General features: G+C 48.8%; 2 protein-coding genes across 5 annotated transcripts in view; both read left to right on the top strand.

Annotated features, from left to right (window-relative positions):
- The window catches only part of rprd2b (regulation of nuclear pre-mRNA domain containing 2b), a 32,302-nt gene extending 28,033 nt beyond the window's left edge, over positions 1-4,269 (top strand). For 2 of the 3 annotated variants that reach the window (XM_060065038.1, XM_060065039.1), the window contains exon 10: positions 97-4,269. In XM_060065038.1, the coding sequence (XP_059921021.1) occupies positions 97-2,189 (2,093 nt within the window). In that variant the 3' untranslated portion in view covers positions 2,190-4,269. The remainder of the gene's footprint in view (positions 1-96) is intronic. The other variant, XR_009528043.1, reaches the window with a different exon arrangement.
- Positions 4,270-4,405: 136 nt separating this feature from the next.
- Positions 4,406-14,412, top strand: tars2 (threonyl-tRNA synthetase 2, mitochondrial). Of its 2 annotated transcripts, XM_060065066.1 has the most exons (18): positions 4,406-6,121; positions 6,570-6,742; positions 6,830-6,944; positions 7,080-7,201; positions 7,570-7,678; positions 8,646-8,710; positions 8,824-8,902; positions 9,607-9,753; positions 10,307-10,405; positions 10,697-10,866; positions 11,073-11,235; positions 11,725-11,862; positions 12,310-12,387; positions 12,874-12,974; positions 13,441-13,542; positions 13,647-13,719; positions 13,870-13,984; positions 14,178-14,412. In XM_060065066.1, the coding sequence occupies exons 1-18, from the start codon at positions 6,020-6,022 to the stop codon at positions 14,318-14,320; spliced, it is 2,094 nt and encodes a 697-aa protein (XP_059921049.1). In that variant the 5' UTR covers positions 4,406-6,019; the 3' UTR covers positions 14,321-14,412. The 2 variants fall into 2 exon arrangements, with proteins under 2 accessions (XP_059921049.1, XP_059921050.1); XM_060065067.1 differs by lacking the exon at positions 14,178-14,412 and having other exon boundaries at positions 13,446-13,542; positions 13,870-13,956.
- The last annotated feature ends 7,293 nt before the right edge of the window (positions 14,413-21,705 follow it).

Below are 21,705 nucleotides of genomic sequence, written 5' to 3'. Positions count from 1 at the left end.
TCCCCTTGTTTTATACCAGATTGAAAACAGTTGTAAGCAATGCTAATTTTCCTATTTGTCTCCTACATCCCCCACCCAATTTCTTTCTTTTCCCAGGGTTGTCTTCGCTGCTGCAAAATGTTACAAATTCCAACCGTACTTCCCCAGAATCCTCAGCCTCAAAGACCCCCGTCACGCCGACCACCCCTAAAAACAAGCCCTCCCCGGGCAACAGCCTCAAACGGGACACCCTGGGCTTAACCAGAGATTGGGAGAAAGGGACGGAGTTGTCCCCTCCTCCCCCACCGCCCCCTCCCTCTCGCCCCGCTGCTCCCTCCGTCGCTGCCCCCAGCCTAGAGTCCAAGATCAACAGCTTCCTGCAGGGCAACCCGGGCTTCAGTCTGGGGCTGGGCGACTCGAGTCCTCTAGGGGGCGACTGGGTGGAAGGCACCCCGGTGAGGGACGAGGCTGCGGGCACCCCCACTCAGGACGAGATCATGGACACGCCCGCGTCGGACTCCCTGGGCTCGTCCGCGGGTCACAACCTCTCCCCCACCGCCTACCGCAGTGACCCCTGGGACGCCGTCATCACCCCCACGTCCAACAGCAAAAACGAAGACTACCTGGCCTCCTCTTCCCGCTACGGCCCCGGGCGGAAGACCTCCAAACATAAGGAAGAGGAGGGCACGAGGAAGCAGGCCCCCTCCTCCTCCGCCCTGGTAGAGGCGCTGAAGATCAAGGAGGATGCACTGAGCACCCAGCTGAAGGCCCTGAGGAACGCCAGGCCCGCGCTCGATAGACGGCCCCCATCTGGCTCTCGCAAGGCCGGCCCCGACGACGGGGCCCGGGGAGGGAAAAGAGACGGCAAGGGGAAAGGACGTGAGGGCTTTTCCCCGGGGAGGGAGGGGAAGGATCGTCCCTTCCACCGCATCGAGACACTGGTGTCGCCCTGCACAGAGGCAGCGGCCGCCCCTGCTCTGGGTTACCCCAACGCAGCGCTCACAGGGGAGCGCATCCAGACCGTAGAAAGCATCCGCGTGATCGGCCGGGACTCGAGGCACGGGGGCGGGCCGCCTGGCCGGCAGGGGCCCGCCATGTGGTATGAAGAGGAGGAGTACATGGATGCCCAGCCCCCCTCTCCCCGTTCTGGACCCCCGGGACCTCCTACCTGCAATATGGGCCAGTCGGGCTCCGAGGACAGGGCGCCCCCGATGCCACCGCAACATCCGCATCCGCCACCGTCCCCTCACCACCTCCCACAGCACCATCATCCTCCTCTCCCCCACCCTCACCACCCTCCTCCCCAGAACCAGTTCCAAATAGCGTACCACGGGGAAAGCATGCAAGCACCATCCCACCCTCACCCTCACCCCCATCCTCACCCCCACCCTCACCCCCACTCCCACTCCCACTCCCACCCCCACTCCCAACAGCCTCCTCTCGCTGCCTTCTTCGGTGGTCCTCCCCCACCAATCCCCCGACCCCCTCCCCCTCCCATCCCTCAGCGCCCGCCCCCTCCTCACAGCTTCTCCGGCATCCCCTCTGCGGTAATGGTGGGTGGAGTGCTAGTGCCTGTCGACCGGCCCCTGCCCCCCCCTCACCCTGGTCGCTCTGATGGGCCTGCGCGAGGCGGGACCGGGTTAGGACCTAGAGGGGGCAAAGGGGGAGCTCCACCTCCCCTGATGTCATCGCTACTCGGCGAGGCCCCTAATATGCCCCGTCCTGGCACGGTTAAAGAGCATTTTGTACCCCGCCATGCACCCCCCCTGCACCGCCCCGGCACGCCTGGGGCTCCCCCGCCCTTACTGGGCAGGGGGAAGGAGCCGGCAGGCCGAACTCTCTCCCACTCCCGCTCTCCCACCCCGCCGTCCCCCAACACGCCATCCCCTAGCTCAGAGTCTGCGCCTCCCCGCTCTTCTGCTCCCGGCAAGGGCCTTGCCCTGCTGAAGCCCCCCACTAGCCCGCCGGCACACCCCCGCAGCCAAGGCCCTAACAGCCGCGGCCCGCTCCCCCTGCTGCACTTGCACGGTGCTCGGCCCCCTATCCTCCCTCATCCCATTCCCCAGAGACCCATGCTGCGAGGCCGGGCCCCTGCTCCAAGCCTTCACAAAGACCACCCCGGGGGGTACCGCGGCGGCAAGCGCCCTGGCCCTCCCTATACAGGTCCCTTCCATGCACCCAAGAGACCGTTCCTACCCCCGCGCTACTGACGTGGTCGTCTGCGAGAAGCCGCGGCGCTAGTTGCATCCAACACGGCGTTGGTGTGTTTGTGTATAAAATCATACTGGTATGATCCCAGTTATCTTCACTATACGTATTACTCCTCGCAGTTCTCATCTTTGGTGTAAATAGCTTGTTGATACAAACCAAGTAGCCAACTCAGTCAGCTTGTATGGTGCAGCGCAGTAGAGTCGTATCGCTGCTTATTAGTTCTCTAGTGCAGGATGTTACCAGCTCCTTAACCTGCCTCCTCCTTCCCCCTTCAGCTACAGGAGATGAGCTTGTGGGCACCTGGGAGAAGGCTCACAAACAGTTGGAGTAGAAAGGAAACCACAGGTGGTTATTCTGTTTTTTAAGTGATTCTCCCTTTCGCCTTGTTCTGTTTCCTTTCTCTTTCCTCTCCTTGAGAATGGGAGGGAGGTCTGGTCATGGTAGGGGGGACAGTTGGAGGCGTACTGATTGATGTACAGGATAATGATATACAAGTACTTCTAAAATAGTTTTAATTTCATAGAGTCTGGTTGTTTCCTAAAAATAGTTATTTTTTCAGAGTAGTGAGATGTACAAAGACGGGCCGATTTTGACTCGTACTATTTCGATTTCCGTGGTTGACCCCCTAATGGCATCCATCTTTTTGTGTAAATAATGTTTCTCTTCCTGCGGACTCTTCCACAGCTGCATTATCTCCTGTGTGTACGCCAGAGCGTTTTAAATGACAAGTCATTTACTTTCAAGCTTTTCTTTCATTGGAGGCAATGATGGTCTTCCCTCCGTTCTGCTGTTAAAACAAGTGGAGGCCTTGAGTGAGCTTTAGTCCAAGAAGAACTTCACGACTGTCATACACACACACACACACACACACACACACACACACAGCTGTGTGTTCTCAAGACCACAAGGGGAGTGCCGATTACTTTGAAGTGTGTGTTGGTGTGCGGGTGCTTGTGTGTGGGTATGCATGTGTGTGCGTTTACTGTTAGAATGGTTGTCATTGCGGTGGGAGGGGTCAGTTTAAAGAACACTCCTGCCAGTTCTACATGTACTGACTGATAACAATAAAATCCAGAGTTTCAATTAAACTGGGGGGGAGGTACTTTATTTGGTCAGTGGATCTGTTTAATGCACGGTTTAAAGACATTTTAATTTTCAAAGTTTCGATGGTGATTTATTTTGTTTGTCTGATAATTAAGTTTTGATGATTTTTTATTATATGTAATGAACCATGTCATAGAACTACAATTTATGAGAGGGCTTGTTTCTAAATGCTTCCTTTTTTTATTTTATTTTTATTACCCCAGTAAAGTACGCCCAGGTACACTTTCATCCTTCTTTGAAGCGAAAAAAATAAATTAGAATTACTAAAGGTCTAAGTTCATTGTTTGCTATCCCCTGACCTAAAGTAACCATCCTGAATATACACTGAGTATCCATTCACTGTGGTACACCAAGGTACTTTATTAATGTATCTTACATTGTTTCTTGGCGGTTCATTAGGTACCTGTATGTACCTAATTAATTGGCATCTCTATAAATCATAATGCTCCTACACACAGTATCACACACATAGACGCATACAAACACATCGTTTAAGTGGAATATAAATCAAGGAAAAAATTAATGCTTACATCAAAATGAAGCAGCATCCAGTGCAAACATTACGAGATGGGCCAATGCTGTCATTGTAAAATGTAAGGATAAAAGATGGAGGCAGTGTTTAGGATGTTTATTTTTTTTCTTCCTTTCTGTAACCTCTTCCGATTGTTAGAAGAGCGCAGTCGACCGCGTGATTTACCTTGATGTCTACATGAACGTGTACACTTTCTTGTTCGTTTTTTTGCTCTTATTTATGTTCCCGTTCACAGGAGGAGTAACCCAAGGAATCTCTGTAAATAACCATGCTGATGCGTGTATTTCTCTGCTTAAAACATTACCTGAGTTTGAAAATGCTTTTGATGTAAGAAAAGCTAATTGTGTGTGTGTGTTTTGGGGATGGTCCATGTTCTGAAGAGTTGAATTGCTGTTGCTATACCCTCATCAATGATGCTTTATCAATGGCTTATCAGAGTCCAATCCTTTCAGGTGTGGTTTCTTCTTTGGTTGTCCAGAACCAGCACACATTATGCAGTTGTAGAGGGAGTATGAACACCTTAAGGGCATTTTGATCTTCGCAGAATCCTTTCTCTACCTTGCAAGCTAGGTCATGCCTTTCATTGATATTTTAACACAACTACCATGATAACTCATTGTTCCTTTTTTTAAATATTGCTTAAATTACAACACCACTTTAGTAACTTCAATGTTTTTTTTTTTTTTTGCATGCTTCACATTTGCACAACACCTTTTGCAAATCTTTCTGCAGAAGACTGGTTTTAAATCTATTTACTGAAATATCTGTAGTACACTCGGTACTTGTTTGTTTGTCTGAGACATGGTTTATTTAATTAGGTAATCGGTTAGCTACAACTCGCCTAAAATGAAAGATTACTGTTGCACAAGGCAAAATATCACTCCACTGTCGAGCATAGTTCAAATTGTGTTTTGATTATTTCATTACCAAACTGCATGCAGGCCACCTTTAAATTCGCCTAACATTTTGACAATTAGTTTTATTTATGAAAAATTCTAATCGGCCTCTTTATTTGTGGGTGATTGGTAAAAAAATAAGAAATTCGTTTTTAGTACTAAATCCCATTGTGTTAATATGCACTTTTCAAAAATAATTGCAGCTGTTGCCTCCTTTAAACATTTAAGACACTTGATGAATCTAAAGTTAAATAGTCTCATCTTAAATAGGCAGATTTTTTTTTTCTGGAGGGCCTTGATATATTAGGTGTGATATTGGTCAGGAGTTGTAGGAATAAACTAAATGCTAGCATTATACCGGTAGACACAGGTATTATACTTCGTGGCTTAGTGTACCGTGTACGCCACTAACCAATAGGCCTCATCAGATGCCATGCTATGTTTTCTTAGGGTTATAGCGCCCCCTACTGGTTTCTCAGTACAACTGCCCCATTTGTATCAAATGTAATCGTTTGATCAACTCCCGTATGTAGAGAATGTGTTGGCCTATAAAATCATCTAGCCATGCAAACAATAAAGTCTACCATATATTATTTGGAGAGGCAGCAATTGAGCTTTCCTCATTATAGAACATTGTTGAAAAATATGTACCCCGATGTATATGTCTACTAATTTGCGTCAGATCCCGTTATGTTTATTACATTGGAAGTAAATTGATGTTCTATGCTATTCGTGTAGTTGGCTCTCACTAAATCTAAAGCTATTGCTGCAAATTGCATAGTAAGTTAAATTATTTTTGCGTGGGCAGAATTTATTATAGGCCTTGCATTGTTGCATCGGGTTGCGCAGCAAGCCTGACGAATGACGCATTTTAAGCTTTTTGGTTGCCCTTCGTAAAGATTTAGTAGATTTCCATCTTATGATGCAGAAGTGATAGTTTTATAGCGGAACGAATGTTGTGTTAGTCCGTCTTTCATCTCTTCAAACTGCAAAGACTTGGCCTAATGTGCTTTTTAATCAATATTATATTTAACCTGAAAAGCCCCCAAAATTGTAGGTGAGAATGTCCGTCTGGCCCCGGGGCACGAGCATCTCCCAAGACCTCTGTGTTTGCTATTGTTCGTTTACGCGCTTAGACATGCTCGTGAACGTGCACGCACTCAACGTTTTACTTGTGCGCGCGCTTCCTCTGTGGCCAATCAAGTTCATCGTGTGTGTCGCTCACTCTTCCGGTGTTATGGCTGCTTGCAGTAGAGGAGACCGTGGTGTAACATGTTACAGTAGAGACTACCGGTGAATGCTGTGTTTCAGAATGGGGGTGTCACTGCTCTTAAGTCGATCTCTGAGTCTTTGTCGGTCATCTTTACGCACATTTGGCCCGCATAGGCGCTACAACAAGGTGTGCAAGCATGCTCTGGCGGGGAGTGTTGTACAATAGCTAATGCTAGCAGTGGATGGTATCATGGATGTGTTGGGTACAGGGCTTTACAAATAAAAGTTATTTACTGTAGCGCTTGCGATAAGTTATCAAAAAGCCAACTTTCAAATTTATGGCAATTTCTCGGCAAATTTTGCTTAGTTATTTGCGTTATGCTGTTTTTTGTTTTTATTATTCATTTGTATTTGGGTTCAGAAAATGCAGGTGTGTGTGTGATTTCAGGGTGTATCATACATATACATTTTAATATGCTTACACCTTACTACCGACCTACCTCCATAATTGATCCTTCCTTTCTTTTTCGGATTTGTCTGTGTAAAATATATATCCAGTAGTGAGGTAACTTGAATTGTATTGACTCGCACTTCTTTCCCACGCCCTGCCCCTTCTGTGCATTCTCCCTCTGCAGGCGTCCGATGCTCTGTCTGAGCGACTGCGGGTGTTTGAGTCCTTCAGGGATGTGCACAATACGCGGAAAGAGGTGGCCTCAGACAGGCTCATCACTGTCAGTCTAGCTGATGGCAGGACCCTAGAAGGAAGAGCTGGGGTGACCACGCCCCTTTTAGTGTCTCAAAGGGCCCGGTAAGGTGTGAAAACAATGGTCTCGCCACAATTGTCTTTCTGGCGATTGTTTCTTCATCGTTTGTCATGTATGTGTTCCCCCTGTAGTGTGAAAGGACCTCTGGTGAGCAAGGTGAACGGTGTGCTGTGGGACCTTCTGCGCCCCCTAGAGGACGACTGTCAGCTGGAGCTTCTGGGATTTGACACCATAGAGGGCAAAAAGGCATCGTTATTAAACATTAATATTTTCTTTTCTTTGTTGGATATTCTTGTTTCTCCAATCTCATGAAACGTCAATCCCTTTATTTTGTTTTTGTTAATGCCTTAACTTTTGTAAATTTTGCTTCTGTTTTGATAGACTGCATGGAGGACAGCAGTGTGTGTTCTGGGCGGGGTGCTTGAGGGGGCATTTGGGGCGGAGCTTTGCAGAGAAGGAGTGTCTGACTCTGGGCTCTACTGCGATCACCTGCTGGACACAGGGTAAGGCTGTATCTAGAAAATGTGTTTAAACCACCCTGCTGTGTCGGGGCTGTTGATTTGTTGAAACGACTCAATCTCTGCAGGTATTTATGCACAATATGGTATTTAGCAGGTGTTAATGCATTTAGTTTTTTAAATTTCACTTAGTGAATGAGCACATTACTAATGTTTTTGTACTGCTGCTCTGAGACCACAAGAAGGTAGACAAAGGCTTTACTGGGGACTCAACCTCTGCTTGATCTCTTAACCCTCTACCCCCTCCACCCTCAAAGCGGTCCGTAACGTGTTTTTTTTCCATTCAGAGGACTCTTCTTGAGGTCCTTGACCTTTGACCTTGTTATTGTCTCCTAACTTGCCGGCTGCCTCAGAAGCCTATCTCTGAGGGATGTGGAAGAGAGGTGCAAGGAGGCGGCCCGCGGCAAGCTGCCCCTGTCCACGCTGCAGCTGAACACACGCGCCGTCGAGCAGCTCTTCCAGGTCAGAACTCAAGTGTGTGTGTGAATCGCACTCTATTAGGAACAAATATCAAAAACATGCACAAATCTGTGTTTGCCACCGTTTTCCTTCAGCCTTTCCTTGCAAGAAATTAAGTAATTTTTGTAATGTTTTCCATTCATAACTTAATTTTAGGGCGCATAACACGTCGGTTCTTTGACGTTTCTTGTATTTCCACAACGAGACTGTAGTTGGGGTTATCTCAGCCATGGTTGAGAAGGAATTGGGGGAAAGGAACTTTGGCTTTGACTCCTTGAAGTACATGAACTGCGACATGCTGCCTGCCGCCGGTTGCCGCGAGGCACCACCGCCGCAAAGTACCACCGCCCGGCAGCGGGCAGCGCGCGGTTCAGTCTACTTCAGATTGATGAAGTGGAAGAACCAGAGACGTCGGAGAACCCGACAAAGTCGTTTGTGATTCATAACATCGTCTGGAGGCGCACACAGCTTTTGGACGTGATAATATGTATTATATGATATAGATATCTATGTATTATATGATATCATTTAGATATATAGCTCCAGGACTGTAACGCAAGTGTTGTACACTTCCTTGTTATTTGGATAACCGTTCTGCTGTTGATGTTATGGCGCATAACACGTCAGACTCTCGTCTCTGGTATTTCCACAATGAGACTCGTAGTGGGGGTTATCTTAGCCCATACCCCTGTTAATTCATCACAATTAATTGTCAGTCGCTGTATGAACTGCTTCTCAGTGAATCCCCTTCCTTGCCAGCCTTGACAGTGATTTTGCCCCGGCACCATGCCTGTTGCAGCTTGTAAATGAGTGGTTACACGTATTGTATACTTTTTGATAATTGCCATTGGCAGTGGGGTTGCGCACTGTCTAAGAATGCTTCCTGTCAAAGGTGTGCCTTTGCTACTGCTGAGCACTGTACTGATGGGTTGGTCCTTTGTGTGCTTTTGTTTGTGCTGCTTTTTAATAGGACAGCAAGCTGAGACTGCAGCTTATGGAGGAGCACATGGATGGGCAGACTCTGACTGTTTACAGGTTATCTCTCTGTCTTTCTGTCTGTCTGTGTTTCTCTTTAGATATATATATTTTTTTATAGTATCTGTTGAACTCCACCTAACGGAGCTAAAAGGTCTTCTCCTTCCCTCCAGGTGTGGGGACAGCCTGGGCCTGTGTGATGGGCCTCTACTGCCCAACACGGGCGTCCTCAAGGTTTTCAAGATGCTCCAGGTGTGTTTCTACCGTGGTTAAAGTTCCAAACCATTCCATGAGCGATATATTTAGATGTAAGGGTCAAGTGTGCTTAACCCTAAATTCATGGGCTACTTGTGAACTTCAACATGCGGGCCGGTGGAATGTTCCACATGCAGCTGATGGAGCCGCTGAGAGGGAGGGTTACTGGGTCACCATAGCATGTTGGATGGAAACGGCCACAGGATGTTTGTCAGAGGCCTGCTTCCTGTTGGAGGCTGTAGCAAAAGCCTTCGCTTGGGCTTGCTGCTGCGCTTAGTGAGGTAGTTCTTTCCCAGAAGAGAAAGTGGACGTTTCTGTATGTCTCTATCAACCTTCCCCTCCTCTTGTGTTTGTTAACTCTACCAAGGATGTTGTTACTTCCTTCACCCCCCCATCAAAGCATCCCCATGTAGTCTGTCTGGTTTACAACAAACCTGTTAAGAAAATGTTCCCTAGGAACTCCTCTAAGACTTTGGCCTTGTTTACAAAGTGTCATCATAAGCTACTATTAATTCTTGGAATACCAAATAGATCCAGTTAGAGATTAAGCTCAGGGATAACTGAACAAGATATGTCAATTTTGCGTCAATCTAAAAAAAGGTATTGTCCGTGCAACACCAGGTGGAGTTTCACGGTTTGCCTGAAGGAAAATATTGCATAACTAATCCAATTGTTTGTCTCTTCACGTCTTGCACATGCAGGTGTCCCCTGTAACGTTGGCCAATCAGACGCAGAGTTCCGGTGTGATGCGTCTCCTGGGCGTGGCGTTCCCCGGGGAGAAGGAGCGGGAGGCGTGGGAGCGGGAGCAGGAGGAGTCCCGCAAGAGAGACCACCGACGCATCGGTAAGGTAAGAGGAGGAGCCCCTAACCCTCTGGCGGATACTGGACTCAGGCCCACTCCCATTTCTACCCCTTACCCCTTCAAAACAAGGGGGAGGGGGAAGGGAAAGGGGTAGAAATGGGAGTGGGCCTCATTCACAGTTCATTAGAAGGGTGTGTATTCTGGTGATTTGGGTGTGATTCCCAGCTGAAAAGTTCTGGGTTTGATCCCCGCTGTATGTCGTCCCTACCTCTGTAGGGACATATCTAAAAGTGTTAAGTGAGTAAACACTGGTGACAGAGTAATAGGGGTTTACTTTAATCTGTTTGGTAAGTGAGTAAATACTAGTAATAAGGGTTTACCTTTATGTGTTGGGTAAGTGAGTAAATACTAGTAATAAGGGTTTACTTTGATGTCTTTGGTAAGTGAGTAAATACTAGTAATAAGGGTTTGCTTTGATGTCTTTGGTAAGTGAGTAAATACTGGTAACAGAGTAATAGGGGTTTACTTTAATGTGTTTGGTAAGTGAGTAAACACTGTTAACAGTGTAATTGGGGTCTACTTTAATGTGTTCTCTTCAGGACCAGGAGCTTTTCTTCTTTAATGATGTCAGTCCAGGCAGCTGTTTCTTCCTGCCCAAGGGAGCTCACATCTACAACACTCTGACCGACTTCATAAAGGTACACACACTACCCTATGTGTTTTCACTCCAGCATGTGGCATTGGGAATTTCCCCCAAAAGTAGGACGGAAGTTTGTGGTTTACACTAGTGTCCCGGGAGCAAAGCTGTCTCAGTAATTACAACATCACACACAAATATGTACAGTCTGCTTGCTTGTGCACCAGCACATGTAAACATGGCGTTTAGCCAGGTTAGAGCGCCGCTTAATCTGGTCCTGTCCTAGGAATGTCTGACCTTTAGCCAGCCAAACACCTTCCCTGACAACTGACCACTCTCCACACTTACCTAGAGCGAGTACCGTAAGCGGGGCTTCCACGAGGTCGTGACCCCCACCCTGTACAGCACTGCATTGTGGGAGCGCTCGGGCCACTGGGAGCACTACAGCGAGAACATGTTCACCGTGGTGTCGGAGGGCACGCAGACCTACGCCCTGAAGCCCATGAACTGCCCCGCACACTGGTGAATAAACGCACGCGTGCACACACAAACGCACGCACACACCCTCGCACACTTTGATTTGGGTATATTTTCTGTGTATGCATTTTCTCTGTGTATTATTTATTGTTTGCTTCTCATCTCTCTTCAGTTGTTATTCCCCCCTAACTGCCTGTGGTATTAATGCAGTCCTTCTCTTCCCGTGGTGTCCTCTCTCCCCTTGCCTCCAGTCTGATGTTCGAGCAGCGTGTGCGCTCGTGGCGGGAGCTGCCCCTGCGCTGGGCCGACTTCGGCGCCCTGCACCGCAACGAGCTGTCCGGCGCCCTGGGGGGGCTCACCCGGGTCCGGCGGTTCTGCCAGGACGACGCCCACATCTTCTGCACACCTGAGCAGGTACAGTCGCACAGAAGTAAAAATACTTCCCCGATTGCCCTGTGTGTGTGTGTGTGTGTGTGTGTGTGTCTCTCTTAACTCAAACACACGCTGTTTAAAGTAGACCTGCCCGCCGAACGAGTGGCCTGATGCCATAATGAGACTAAAATACAGAGTATAACCAGGACTTCCATCACTGCCATGTCTAATCCTGGGCCCAAGGCAGCTGGATGGGGGGATGGGGAGAGACTCATGACCCTTGATTGCGTTCCTCCAACCTCTCATTAGACTCCCATTGACTCAGCGTAAGCGCTCGCATGCCCCCCCTTGACATGCTTACCTCTGAAAGGACGTGACGCAATGACTCAAGCCGTTCCCGGGCCCTGCAGGGAAGAGGACTGCACTGTGTGGGGTTGCATCTGCTCAAACCCCCTGCCTTGTGGTTTGGTACCTTCTCTGTTGTCGCTGGTCGCTAGGGGAAATGTTTATACCCGGGCTTCCTGTCCTCAGCTGGAGGGGGAGATCGTGGCGTGTTTGGAGTTTGTGCGGAGTGTGTACCGGGTGTTTGGGTTCTCCTTCCACTGCATGCTGTCCACACGGCCCACACCGTGCCTGGGGGAGCCGCAACTCTGGGACACTGCTGAGCAGGTACACACACACACACACACACACACACACACACACACACACACACACACACACACACACACACACACACACACACACACACACACACACACACACACACACACACACACACACACACACACACACACACACACACACACACACACGTAGGGGATGACATCCTCAGGAATGTGGGGCTGTGGGAGGGAGGTGAACGGCGGTGTTAGTGTGTATGTATAGTAAACCGTGGGTCACATCGGGGTAGAATTCCAGTTTACTAATGACACACGACATTGGTGTGGAAGATGGATAGCTCGAGCCTTGTCCTCACTTGAGTTATGGTCTGCTGTTCTGTAACGTGTAGATGGATACTCCCTGGTATGGTAGGGAGCACTGAATTCCCAGCCAGGCATTGATCTATGCTTCTGTCCAACGCCTGTGTCTGTCTGTGTCTCTCTCCCTGAGCAGCAGCTGCAGTGCAGTCTGCAGCAGTTTGGAGAGCGCTGGGAGCAGAACCCGGGAGACGGAGCCTTCTACGGACCAAAGGTCGGTCCCCTCGCCCCTGCTGCTGCTGATGCTCTGATTAGTCTCGAGCCGCGCTGAGCAGTGTTGCTGTTCTCTGGTGTAATGTGTGGTCGCTGGAGCATTCACGGAATGACCTCTGCACTTTGACCAATATTCAAACGGCTGCAGTCTGGAAACCATGCACTGAGTTGTTTCAAGGGTTCATACCCTAATCGTTTTCTTATCGACTGACGCGGACAAACACAATTGACTTCAATTGTATTGAAGGACGCTTTGTCCTCGTCCCCACACCTCAGGGAGGCTCTGTGGTTCAGCACTGGGGGGGGGCTGGGCGCACATACCCTGCTCTGATTAAACACACCGTCATTCCTCAACGCCATCTCGCCCGGCTCTGCTGGCGCTGCGTCCTCCCGCTTCATTTCAATTTTGAAACGGTTGGACTAAGAAAACAGACTGATCTGTGTGTGCTTTCTTTGCCCATTTTTGACCCACCCATCCCTCCCTTAGATTGATATCCTGATCAAAGACGCCATTGGCCGACAGCACCAGTGTGCAACCATCCAACTGGACTTCCAGCTGCCAATCCGATTTGATCTTCAGTATGTCGGGTGAGTCCCTCAAACGTGTGTGTGTGTGTGTGTGTGTGTCAGTGTGTGTTCGCAGTGTGTCAGTGTGTGAGTGTGTGAGTGAAGGGGAATACCCTTGATTTCCCTCCCATATCTCTTGTTAATCTGCATCGCCCGCACCCAAATGTGTTTGGTGGTGAGGAGACGCTGTGTGTTTGTATTTATGTATATTCATGCATGTCTTTGGGCCCGTCTCCGTGCATGTTCTGTTTGAAGTGGAATAATTGCGCTGGGAACAGGCTAAATGCTGCTTGGCTCCAACTCGATTTGGGAAGAGATTAGTTCTCTCCTTGATATGATTCGTGACTCAACACCAGCCGAGTGTGTGTGTGTGTGTGTGTGTGTGTGTGTGCCCTGCACTCCCGTTGATCCGATCTCGGCAGAGCTCCAGCCCTGCTCTGTTCTCACCCACCTGCTGCTGCTGCTGTTGTTGTTTTGGCTGGCCCAGGTCAGACGGACAGAGCCACAGGCCCGTGATGGTGCACCGAGCGGTGCTGGGCTCCCTGGAGAGAATGATCGCTATCCTGGCAGAGAACTTTGGAGGGAAATGGTGACGAGACTGCATTATAATTAAAGCTTTTGTCACGCCGCTGATCCTGGGACAGCTGTATTATTGTAACCCGTCTGCCTGTGTTTGCCTTCCCTCTCTCCCAGGCCGCTGTGGTTGTCTCCGGCGCAGGTCATGGTTATTCCCGTAGGGGGCGGTTGTGAGTCATATGCCCAGCAGGTCAGTCTTTGAATCATGTACAATGCACACAGTCTGAAGGGCTGTTTTTTATCCAGAATATGATGCTAGTGGATGGGCTGGTGCCAGCAGCCCGGACCTGTGTACCACATTTGATTCTCACTTGGGGAACTTGTTGCTTTTATTCTTAAGGTGGTTCAGCGATTCCATGAAGCTGGCTTCATGGCCGAGTTGAACGAAGAGCACGGAGCGACCTTAAACAAGAAAGTCCGCTCAGCCCAGTTGGCCCAGTACAACTACATATTTGGTAAGAAGATGGGCTCTTCATGTAGTGGAGGGAGGGCACGTGCTGCTGCAGTTGTGATTTACTAATATATTCAAACATCATTCAAGGCTAGTCCTGTTCTAGGACTCCATGTTGTACTTTAATAAGGAAACAAGTGTGTGTGTGTGTGTGTGTGTGTGTGTGTGTGTGTGTGTGTGTGTGTGTTCGTTCACAGTGGTGGGGGAGAAGGAGTGTGTGAGCGAGTCGGTCAGTGTGAGGACCCGAGCTGGGCAGCAGCTGGGCAGGAGGCCGACGGACGAGGTCCTCTCCGCGCTCACGCTGCTCCGAGACTCGCGCAGCAACCAGGAGGAGTTCTGACACCGCTGGACGTCCCGCCTTCTTCCTCGCTGCGGTCCTCATCATGCTTCCCTTGCTAAATATTTGTAATAAATGTATATTTAATGATCTGACGTTTGGTCTTTACTATCGTGTTGTTTCAATTGTCTTTTATCAATTCAGTTATGATTTGTAAACCCTTGAATCTATGATTGGGTCGTGTGCGTAAATCACAGAAGGCCCACCATATCTTTCCAAAACACTGGAGGGGAGGGGAGGGGAGGCTCCGGACCGGCTCTGACTAAAATAGGAGCAGGGCAGGGGTGACCGGTTGTGTTTCCTGGTGCGTGTTTAGTGGAAACAGTCATGTCCGGAAGGGGGTCAGAAAGGGACAGTTTTTTTCCATGTTTTTTAATTGAGAGCTGGCAGTGGAATGGATGTGTGTGTGTGTGTGTGTGGGGGGGGGGGTTCTACAGTGTGTGTGTGATGTAGTTGTGGCAGGGGGAATGCAATGCACAGGAGGTTGTTTGGGTGGTGGATGGCTGGAAGGGACAAAAGCAGTGCTGGGTGCTGAGAGGTGGTGAATTATGGTGTTAAGCTCTGTTGGAGCACAGGTCCGGACCTGAGAGTCCAAAAGGTTAAAAGGGGTTCCCTCAAACCATAGCAGGGCCTCTGCTCTGTTAGGACACAAAAGCTCAATTTAAGCCATGTTTAGAACACATTAGGAGAGTTTGACCAGCTCGTAGCTTGCTGGTGGTGTGTGCAACGGGCAGATCACATCTGCCGCTGATTCTGACTCGTGTAGCCTGAGGGTCATCACACACCTAAATGAAATTTATGTTAATACAAAAAATCCTTTTCCTCCATGGGTCGAGAACAGATGTATTCAGTCTGCAGTTCAGCTCTACGTTTATAAGTTGTATTGGCTGCTTCTTTTCCAGGCGGACTCATAATGGTGTAGAATTTGGATTCCCCTCTAAACTCTTAATTTACTGTTCACAGTTGGATGCAGATGACGCACACCATTAGGTACCATAAATACTCTGAGAGCCATTACTACTCCGTAGATAACAGTATCAGGTTCTCCTCAACCTGCCTCCTCTCTCCCTGTATCTTCTGTCTTTACTATCTTCCCATTCCACTCGGGCTCACAAAGCAATCCTTCATTCAAAAAGAAAATTATTTTTAGCTAAAGACTAAATGGAGTGGGTGTGTGGGAGCCGAAACAAAGTCCCCTTTACTGTAAAGTTATGAAGTCGGAGACAAAGAGTTGGAATAGCTCTAGATGGCTATCTACCGCCGGCTGGGCACAGCCCTGCCAGAGCGCTGGCCACCGTCCAAGTCAAGATACCGACGATAGGAAATCACCCCGACGCGTAAAGTTGGTTTTGTTTATTCTCCCCTGGTGAGAATGTATCCTAAAGACGAGGGCCTACAAAAGCTATACTGAAGGTCATCTTGAAAATAACTTTTTACTTCTGATATTTTTTTTTCTTGTGTTAAGAGAGCCGGCCTGGCCGGAGGGGGGGGCTGACCGGTGACCAGCCGGAGACAAACAGCCCCTCGGCTGTATTGTTCCGGCATCACTGAGAACCTGTCAGCCCCTGGGATTGAAGATTGCCCTCCTGAAATAGAGCATGTGAGGCAAGGCTGCCTTCCCTGTTATAAATAGTGATTAGTGAGGCTGTGTGGGCCAAGTTGTAAATGCATGTGTATGGTAGAATGAGGAGAGGAGAAAGGGAACTGGTGCTCTGACTGATGGATGGAGTGAGTGAAAGAGAAGGGGAGAGATAGAGGGACAGAGCAGAGTCAGACCCCTGCCAAAACAGCGCTGAAAGCCAACAATAACAGGAGATCTGTAGGACTAACTGTGTCAAACATTGACGGGCCGTACAGTTGCAACCGCTGATGTTCATGCACACACACACACACGCACTATAGTTTGAATGATTTTCCTTTCCCCACCCAATCTCGTGTTTGTGTGTCAGTGACATGGACTCAATGTGTGTGTGTGTGTGTGTGTATGTGTGATTGGCTAATCTTTGGATAGGGACTTGTAAATTATGACAAGAGGGAATTCCAAGAATCATATGGAATGTTTACACTGTTCGACAGGTGGGTTAATAAAAAATAACTCCAGACACACTGGTCATTTTGGGTGGGGCCGTGTTTGCCTGGGTGCCCTGTGAATAAGAGAATGGAGATCCAGTGGAAGAAAGCTGTCAGAAGGGTTTTCTCTTCCTCTGGATCTCCCAAAGCCTGCATGCATGCGGGCCCACCCGCACCGCCTGCTCTCTCGCCCTCATTCTCTCTCTCCCTCCCCTCTCTCCACTCAATCCTCCCTCGTTCTCTCATTCTAATATTTCCTCTCTCTTCTCTCCTCCAGAATGTTCTTGGCTCTCTGTATGTCTGAGTTTGTGTGATTGTGTCTCTGACTGCCCGCAGCCCTGTTTGTTTAGCCTGGCAGTCCCCACCTCTCACAAACTCTCTATTCTCATCCAACAGTGTGTAGTTCACTGAAACACCTTTTGCTGATCCAGCTTACCTCACATTGGAGCATGTGGGAGGAGACTTGGTGGTTGTGTTTACAGATTCACAAATACATTACACATATTTTAGTAGGCAATACACAAGCATTTACATGGAGGCACATAATCAAAGATGTCTGCGATGTGTAAGAGCGCTCACACACACACACACACACACACACACACATCGTCATGCTGGCTCCCACTTTGTCAAGTATGTCTGCTATGCTTGAACACATTTTGACCTGATCTTACATCCTGAATCCTGATATCTCGAGGGAGAGATATTAAACTGAGACTGCAGAGCGCTGGACGGAGCAGGAGGCTCCCTGCCTCTGTCCAATCAATAGGCTCTGTGTGGAGGAGGCTTGTGGTTTATTGTTCTAGCCAACCTGCTGAAACTCATGAGGGAGGAGTCGCGGGTTCACGCCAAGGTCAAAGGTCTTGTTGTCTCTCTGGCCAGTTAAGAAGACAATTAGAAGAAAGCTGCTCATGACTTTTTTCGACCAATATTTACAGTTGCCATTCTTTCCGCCCAGTGACACACTGTAAGGTCTCAGCCTCTTTTTTTATAGGAGGGAGAGGGAGAGTAGGGGACGCAAGTTAAGAACTTGCAGACCTGAGTGTGTGCCAACGCATGTGACTTCCAGTAGATTTATGGTCGAAGTCCAAAATAACAAACCGGTGGCAATGAAGCGCAGTTCAGAGAGAGTAAAAGAATCTCAACGAATTTTTTTACAAATGAGCACTCTACTAGCAATACAATACCACCATATATAGACATCCAGAGAAATACGTCTGTCTTACAATGTTTTTGAACATTCCTGCCTGTTTTTGTATCGGACCTCTTAATTGTTTTCTCGGTCCAACTATCTTGTCAACGCAATAATATTATTGGGTTGTAATTTTTATTATGGGTTATTCATTGTCATCTTGCTTCGTGCGTCAACGTGTTTGTTTAAGGGGGCTCCCCATCCCTGTAGAGCCTGGAATTCTCAACAGATTTCCGTAAAAAGAGGATTTCCTTAATCTAAAACGGTGGACCAAGTGACTAATAAAAACAATGAATTATCTTTCCCCAGAAAATACTTCCCCGTGCAGCCACAACTGAAGATGCCACGGGTATTAGAGCATTAGTTCTGAGTGCTGTCACGTATCTCTTGTGTATTATTTAAATATCTCCAGGATACTCCTGGGTAAACGAATGCATAGAGAGCGGGAGAGAGAGTGAGTGAGAGAGAGAGCGAGAGAGAGAGTAAGGACGCTGACCTCCCACCCTGACCTTAAGCTTGTTTTGAAGATCCCAGCTTCTGGAGGGTAACCTAAACCTGAGCGGGGGCTAGGAGGGACCCTGAAAGAGAGGGGGAGGCCTGGCCGGTCATGTAATACCAGACGCCAGCGAGGGGAGGAGGGTGCTGTGGTTTGCATGACAGGGCCAACACAGAGTCTTCTTTCATCAACGTTTCAAATCGCATGAAGGCTTTGTGAGGTGTGAATTGGTCCCGGCGTTCATGTGTTTGTACCAGTGCAAATGGGTTGTGCATGCACTTCTTGCTGTGCCCCAGACCTATACGGATTTGCTTGCAGATGCATCCTAGGTTGGGGCTGCAGCTGTGCCAGTATGACTTCATGGAAATGCCATATGCACAGATGCAGATTGTAATGAAAGCCCCACAGTGGTCCATTGCCAGCCTTGAGTGGAAACATACTGAATCGCTTATTAACTCTGTGTGCCGTTCAATCCCATATATCATAAAGATGCCTCTTCACGCACACATAGATGCGGTTGTTTGTTGTTGATGTGTACATATATGGCGAAGTGGCTCCATGAATAGGAAACAGTGAGTCATTCTTTGTGGTGAATAATTGTAACACAGTTATTTCCAGCAGCCTTTTTTAGCCAATTAGGGTCCAGATTGGGTGACCTTTTTTTTTTTTCTATAGAGTCTGTGTCTGCTCCTCACCCCTCTGACCTGCAGCTGAGCATTTCATTCATAAATAAACCCTCTGGAATGAAACTATAACTGTTACATCTCACCCTGTTAAACTCTGTTTAAATCTGGTTTGGAGTAAAGGTTTTGTGAAAACCAGACTTTTCCTGAAACTTTTTTTTATATCTTTCAATAAAGTAGATAGGTGTTTTTCCACCTTCACTCCGATAGCAACGACAAAATAGATAGTTTTCAATGGAAAACAGTTAGCGTGCCAACTGCCAGAGCCATTTTGGGCCCCACTATAACTTTGGCCCTAATAATAGCCCTCCCTCAAACCAGTAGATGGGCGGTGGTAATGGAGCTTCCGAAACGTCTACTACGCCTTTTTGACCCCGTATGACACTGTCCCCCCCCCCCCCCCCCCCCCCCCCTTCCCTCATAAAATCCCACCCACCTCACCTTATCAATGGCCACACATAGGGCTTACACCTGTGCTCACAAAGAACCGGGCCTCCAGTGTAAAGGAGGGGCTGGAGGGGCTGGATTGCCCGTGGCTGTTGTCGAGTGCTTCCCCTGCCACTGTAACAATGGTCCTGCTGCAGGGAGGCCAGTGCTCTGCTGGTGGGTCGCTTGGCTATTAGCAGACACCCCGCCCTTTGAGCCATTGGATACGTGGAATGGAGCAAATATTGACTCCATTTAGACTCTAAATGGCTGCCCCCTTGCCCGCTTTCATTCTTTCTCCTCTTTCCCTTTTCCTTCTTTCTTTTCTTTTTCTTCCCCTCATTCCTTCCCTCGGCCATTATCTCTTTCTCCAAAGTTTCCTTTCATTCTTCTTCGGCCGGCTTGACATTCCTCTGGCTGCCTTTGCGTTGCCATTAACGCTCCCCCCTTCCCTGTCTGACTCTATCTCTCCCTCCTCTCTCTCTCCCTCAAAATCCCTCTCTCTGTGCTTTAGGTCTCTCTTTCTGCCATTAGTCTGTCCTCCCCCTCCACCTCTTCGTCTCCTGAAATGAGAGCTATTATTCGACCTGTGGGGTTGGAACCAGGCCGCGCAGCTCTTTAGACCAACAACTCGGAGCCTCCATTGTGGGACAAGTTACAGCGTGTAAAACCACAGGGGGCCTCGTCAATATCCATGTTTAGCATTCTTCTTACAGAGTGAACATCTCCGCTCGCCTCGTCCCCCTCGGCCCATACCCAGGCCGCCCCGTGGATTAACGTGAGCCCTCTGTTGTTGTTGTGTTTCCCTGTGGTGCGGGTCATGTGACGGGTCTTAAGTAGTACCGTCTTAACGAGTTAACACTCTAATTGACCCATTTAAGGCCCCCTTTCTCCATGCTTATATGGTCACAGAAGGGCCTGCGGTGTCACGACTCAACGCCTTGCTGCTGGCCTAGGGGGCCTTAGGGCCCCGGGGCCCTCATTAACTCCTGCTCCCAGCGCCCAGGGATCACAGCCCTGCTGGGCTTAGGCTCCGCGGGGCCCTCTCGGTCTGCTTCTTTGGGCTTGCTTGTGTGTGTGTGTATGTTGGAGTGAATGTCTGTGTGCGTGGATGAAATGCGTGTGTGTGGGTATTTGCGTGTGCGTATGACATGATGTAGCGTTCCCTGACCAGTCTATTCTAGATCTAGAGGATCGTTACTCACATTCAAGACAGATTACTGATCTACAGCTCGGAACTCCCTGGATATGCACCGTACGAACACACTCGTGGTCCTGCGTTTATGAATGGTGACTTGTTGATATTTTCTTAATTAAGATTATGAGAGAGAGAGAGAGAGAGAGAGAGAGAGAGAGAGAGAGAGAGAGGAGAGAGAGAGAGAGAGAGAGAGAGAGAGAGAGAGAGAGAGAGAGAGAGAGAGAGAGAGAGAGAGAGAGAGAGAGAGAGAGAGAGAGAGAGAGAGAGAGAGAGAGAGAGAGAGAGCAATTCACACATCACTGGTGTTCATGGTAGTTGCCTCGGGCTAGTTGCAGTTACTAATAAATATGCTGCTCCTGGGCAAAGATATTATCTAACCCACTGATCAAATACACACACATAAACACACACACACACACACCACACACACACACACACACACACACACACACACACACACAAATAAATGAATTTACCTCTCGCATACACATATACCACAGACACACGCACATAAAATTACATTTCAACAAAAGTTCACTTTGATATACTCACATACAAATAAATGACAGACACACACACACACAAATTGCATTTGAACAAAAGTTCACATTGATATTCTCTAATACACGTTAGCTACGCGCACACACACACACACACACACACACACACACACACACACACACACACACACACACACACACACACACACACACACACACACACACACACACACACACACACACAGGCATGCACGCACCCACGCACACACACCAGCTACTCCCAACTGCCATGTGCCTATGGGCGTTGCTGCGGCCTGCCCTGATTGTTCCCAGTGGTGTTGGTCTGTACTGGGATGGTGCGGTCCTGATGGTTCACAGTGGTGTTGGTCTGTACTGGGATGGTGCGGCCCTGATGGTTCACAGTGGTGTTGGTCTGTACTGGATGGTGCGGTCCTGATGGTTCCCAGTGGTGTTGGTCTGTACTGGGATGGTGCGGTCCTGATGGTTCACAGTGTGTTGGTCTGTACTGGATGGTGCGGTCCCTGATGGTTCACAGTGGTGTTGGGTCTGTACTGGGATGGTGCGGTCCTGATGGTTCACAGTGGTGTTGGTCTGTACTGGGATGGTGCGGTCCTGATGGTTCACAGTGGTGTTGGTCTGTACTGGATGGTGCGGTCCTGATGGTTCCCAGTGGTGTTGGTCTGTACTGGGATGGTGCGGTCCTGATGGTTCCCAGTGGTGTTGGTCTGTACTGGGATGGTGCGGTCCTGATGGTTCCCAGTGGTGTTGGTCTGTACTGGATGGTGCGGTCCTGATGGTTCAC

This window comes from Gadus macrocephalus, chromosome 11 (assembly GCF_031168955.1).
Source record: "Gadus macrocephalus chromosome 11, ASM3116895v1".
Lineage (NCBI taxonomy): Eukaryota > Metazoa > Chordata > Actinopteri > Gadiformes > Gadidae > Gadus > Gadus macrocephalus.
This window is presented reverse-complemented; position numbering and strand designations above follow the sequence as displayed.

Bases quoted from the DNA above. Each gene is read 5' to 3' on its own strand.
- tars2 (XM_060065066.1), top strand. From the start codon at position 6,020: ATGCTGTGTTTCAGAATGGGGGTGTCACTGCTCTTAAGTCGATCTCTG. The intron at 9,754-10,306 runs GTAAGAGGAGGA...TGTTCTCTTCAG, and splicing joins ACCACCGACGCATCGGTAAG to GACCAGGAGCTTTTCTTCTT. The intron at 13,543-13,646 runs GTGACGAGACTG...CCTCTCTCCCAG, and splicing joins GAGAACTTTGGAGGGAAATG to GCCGCTGTGGTTGTCTCCGG.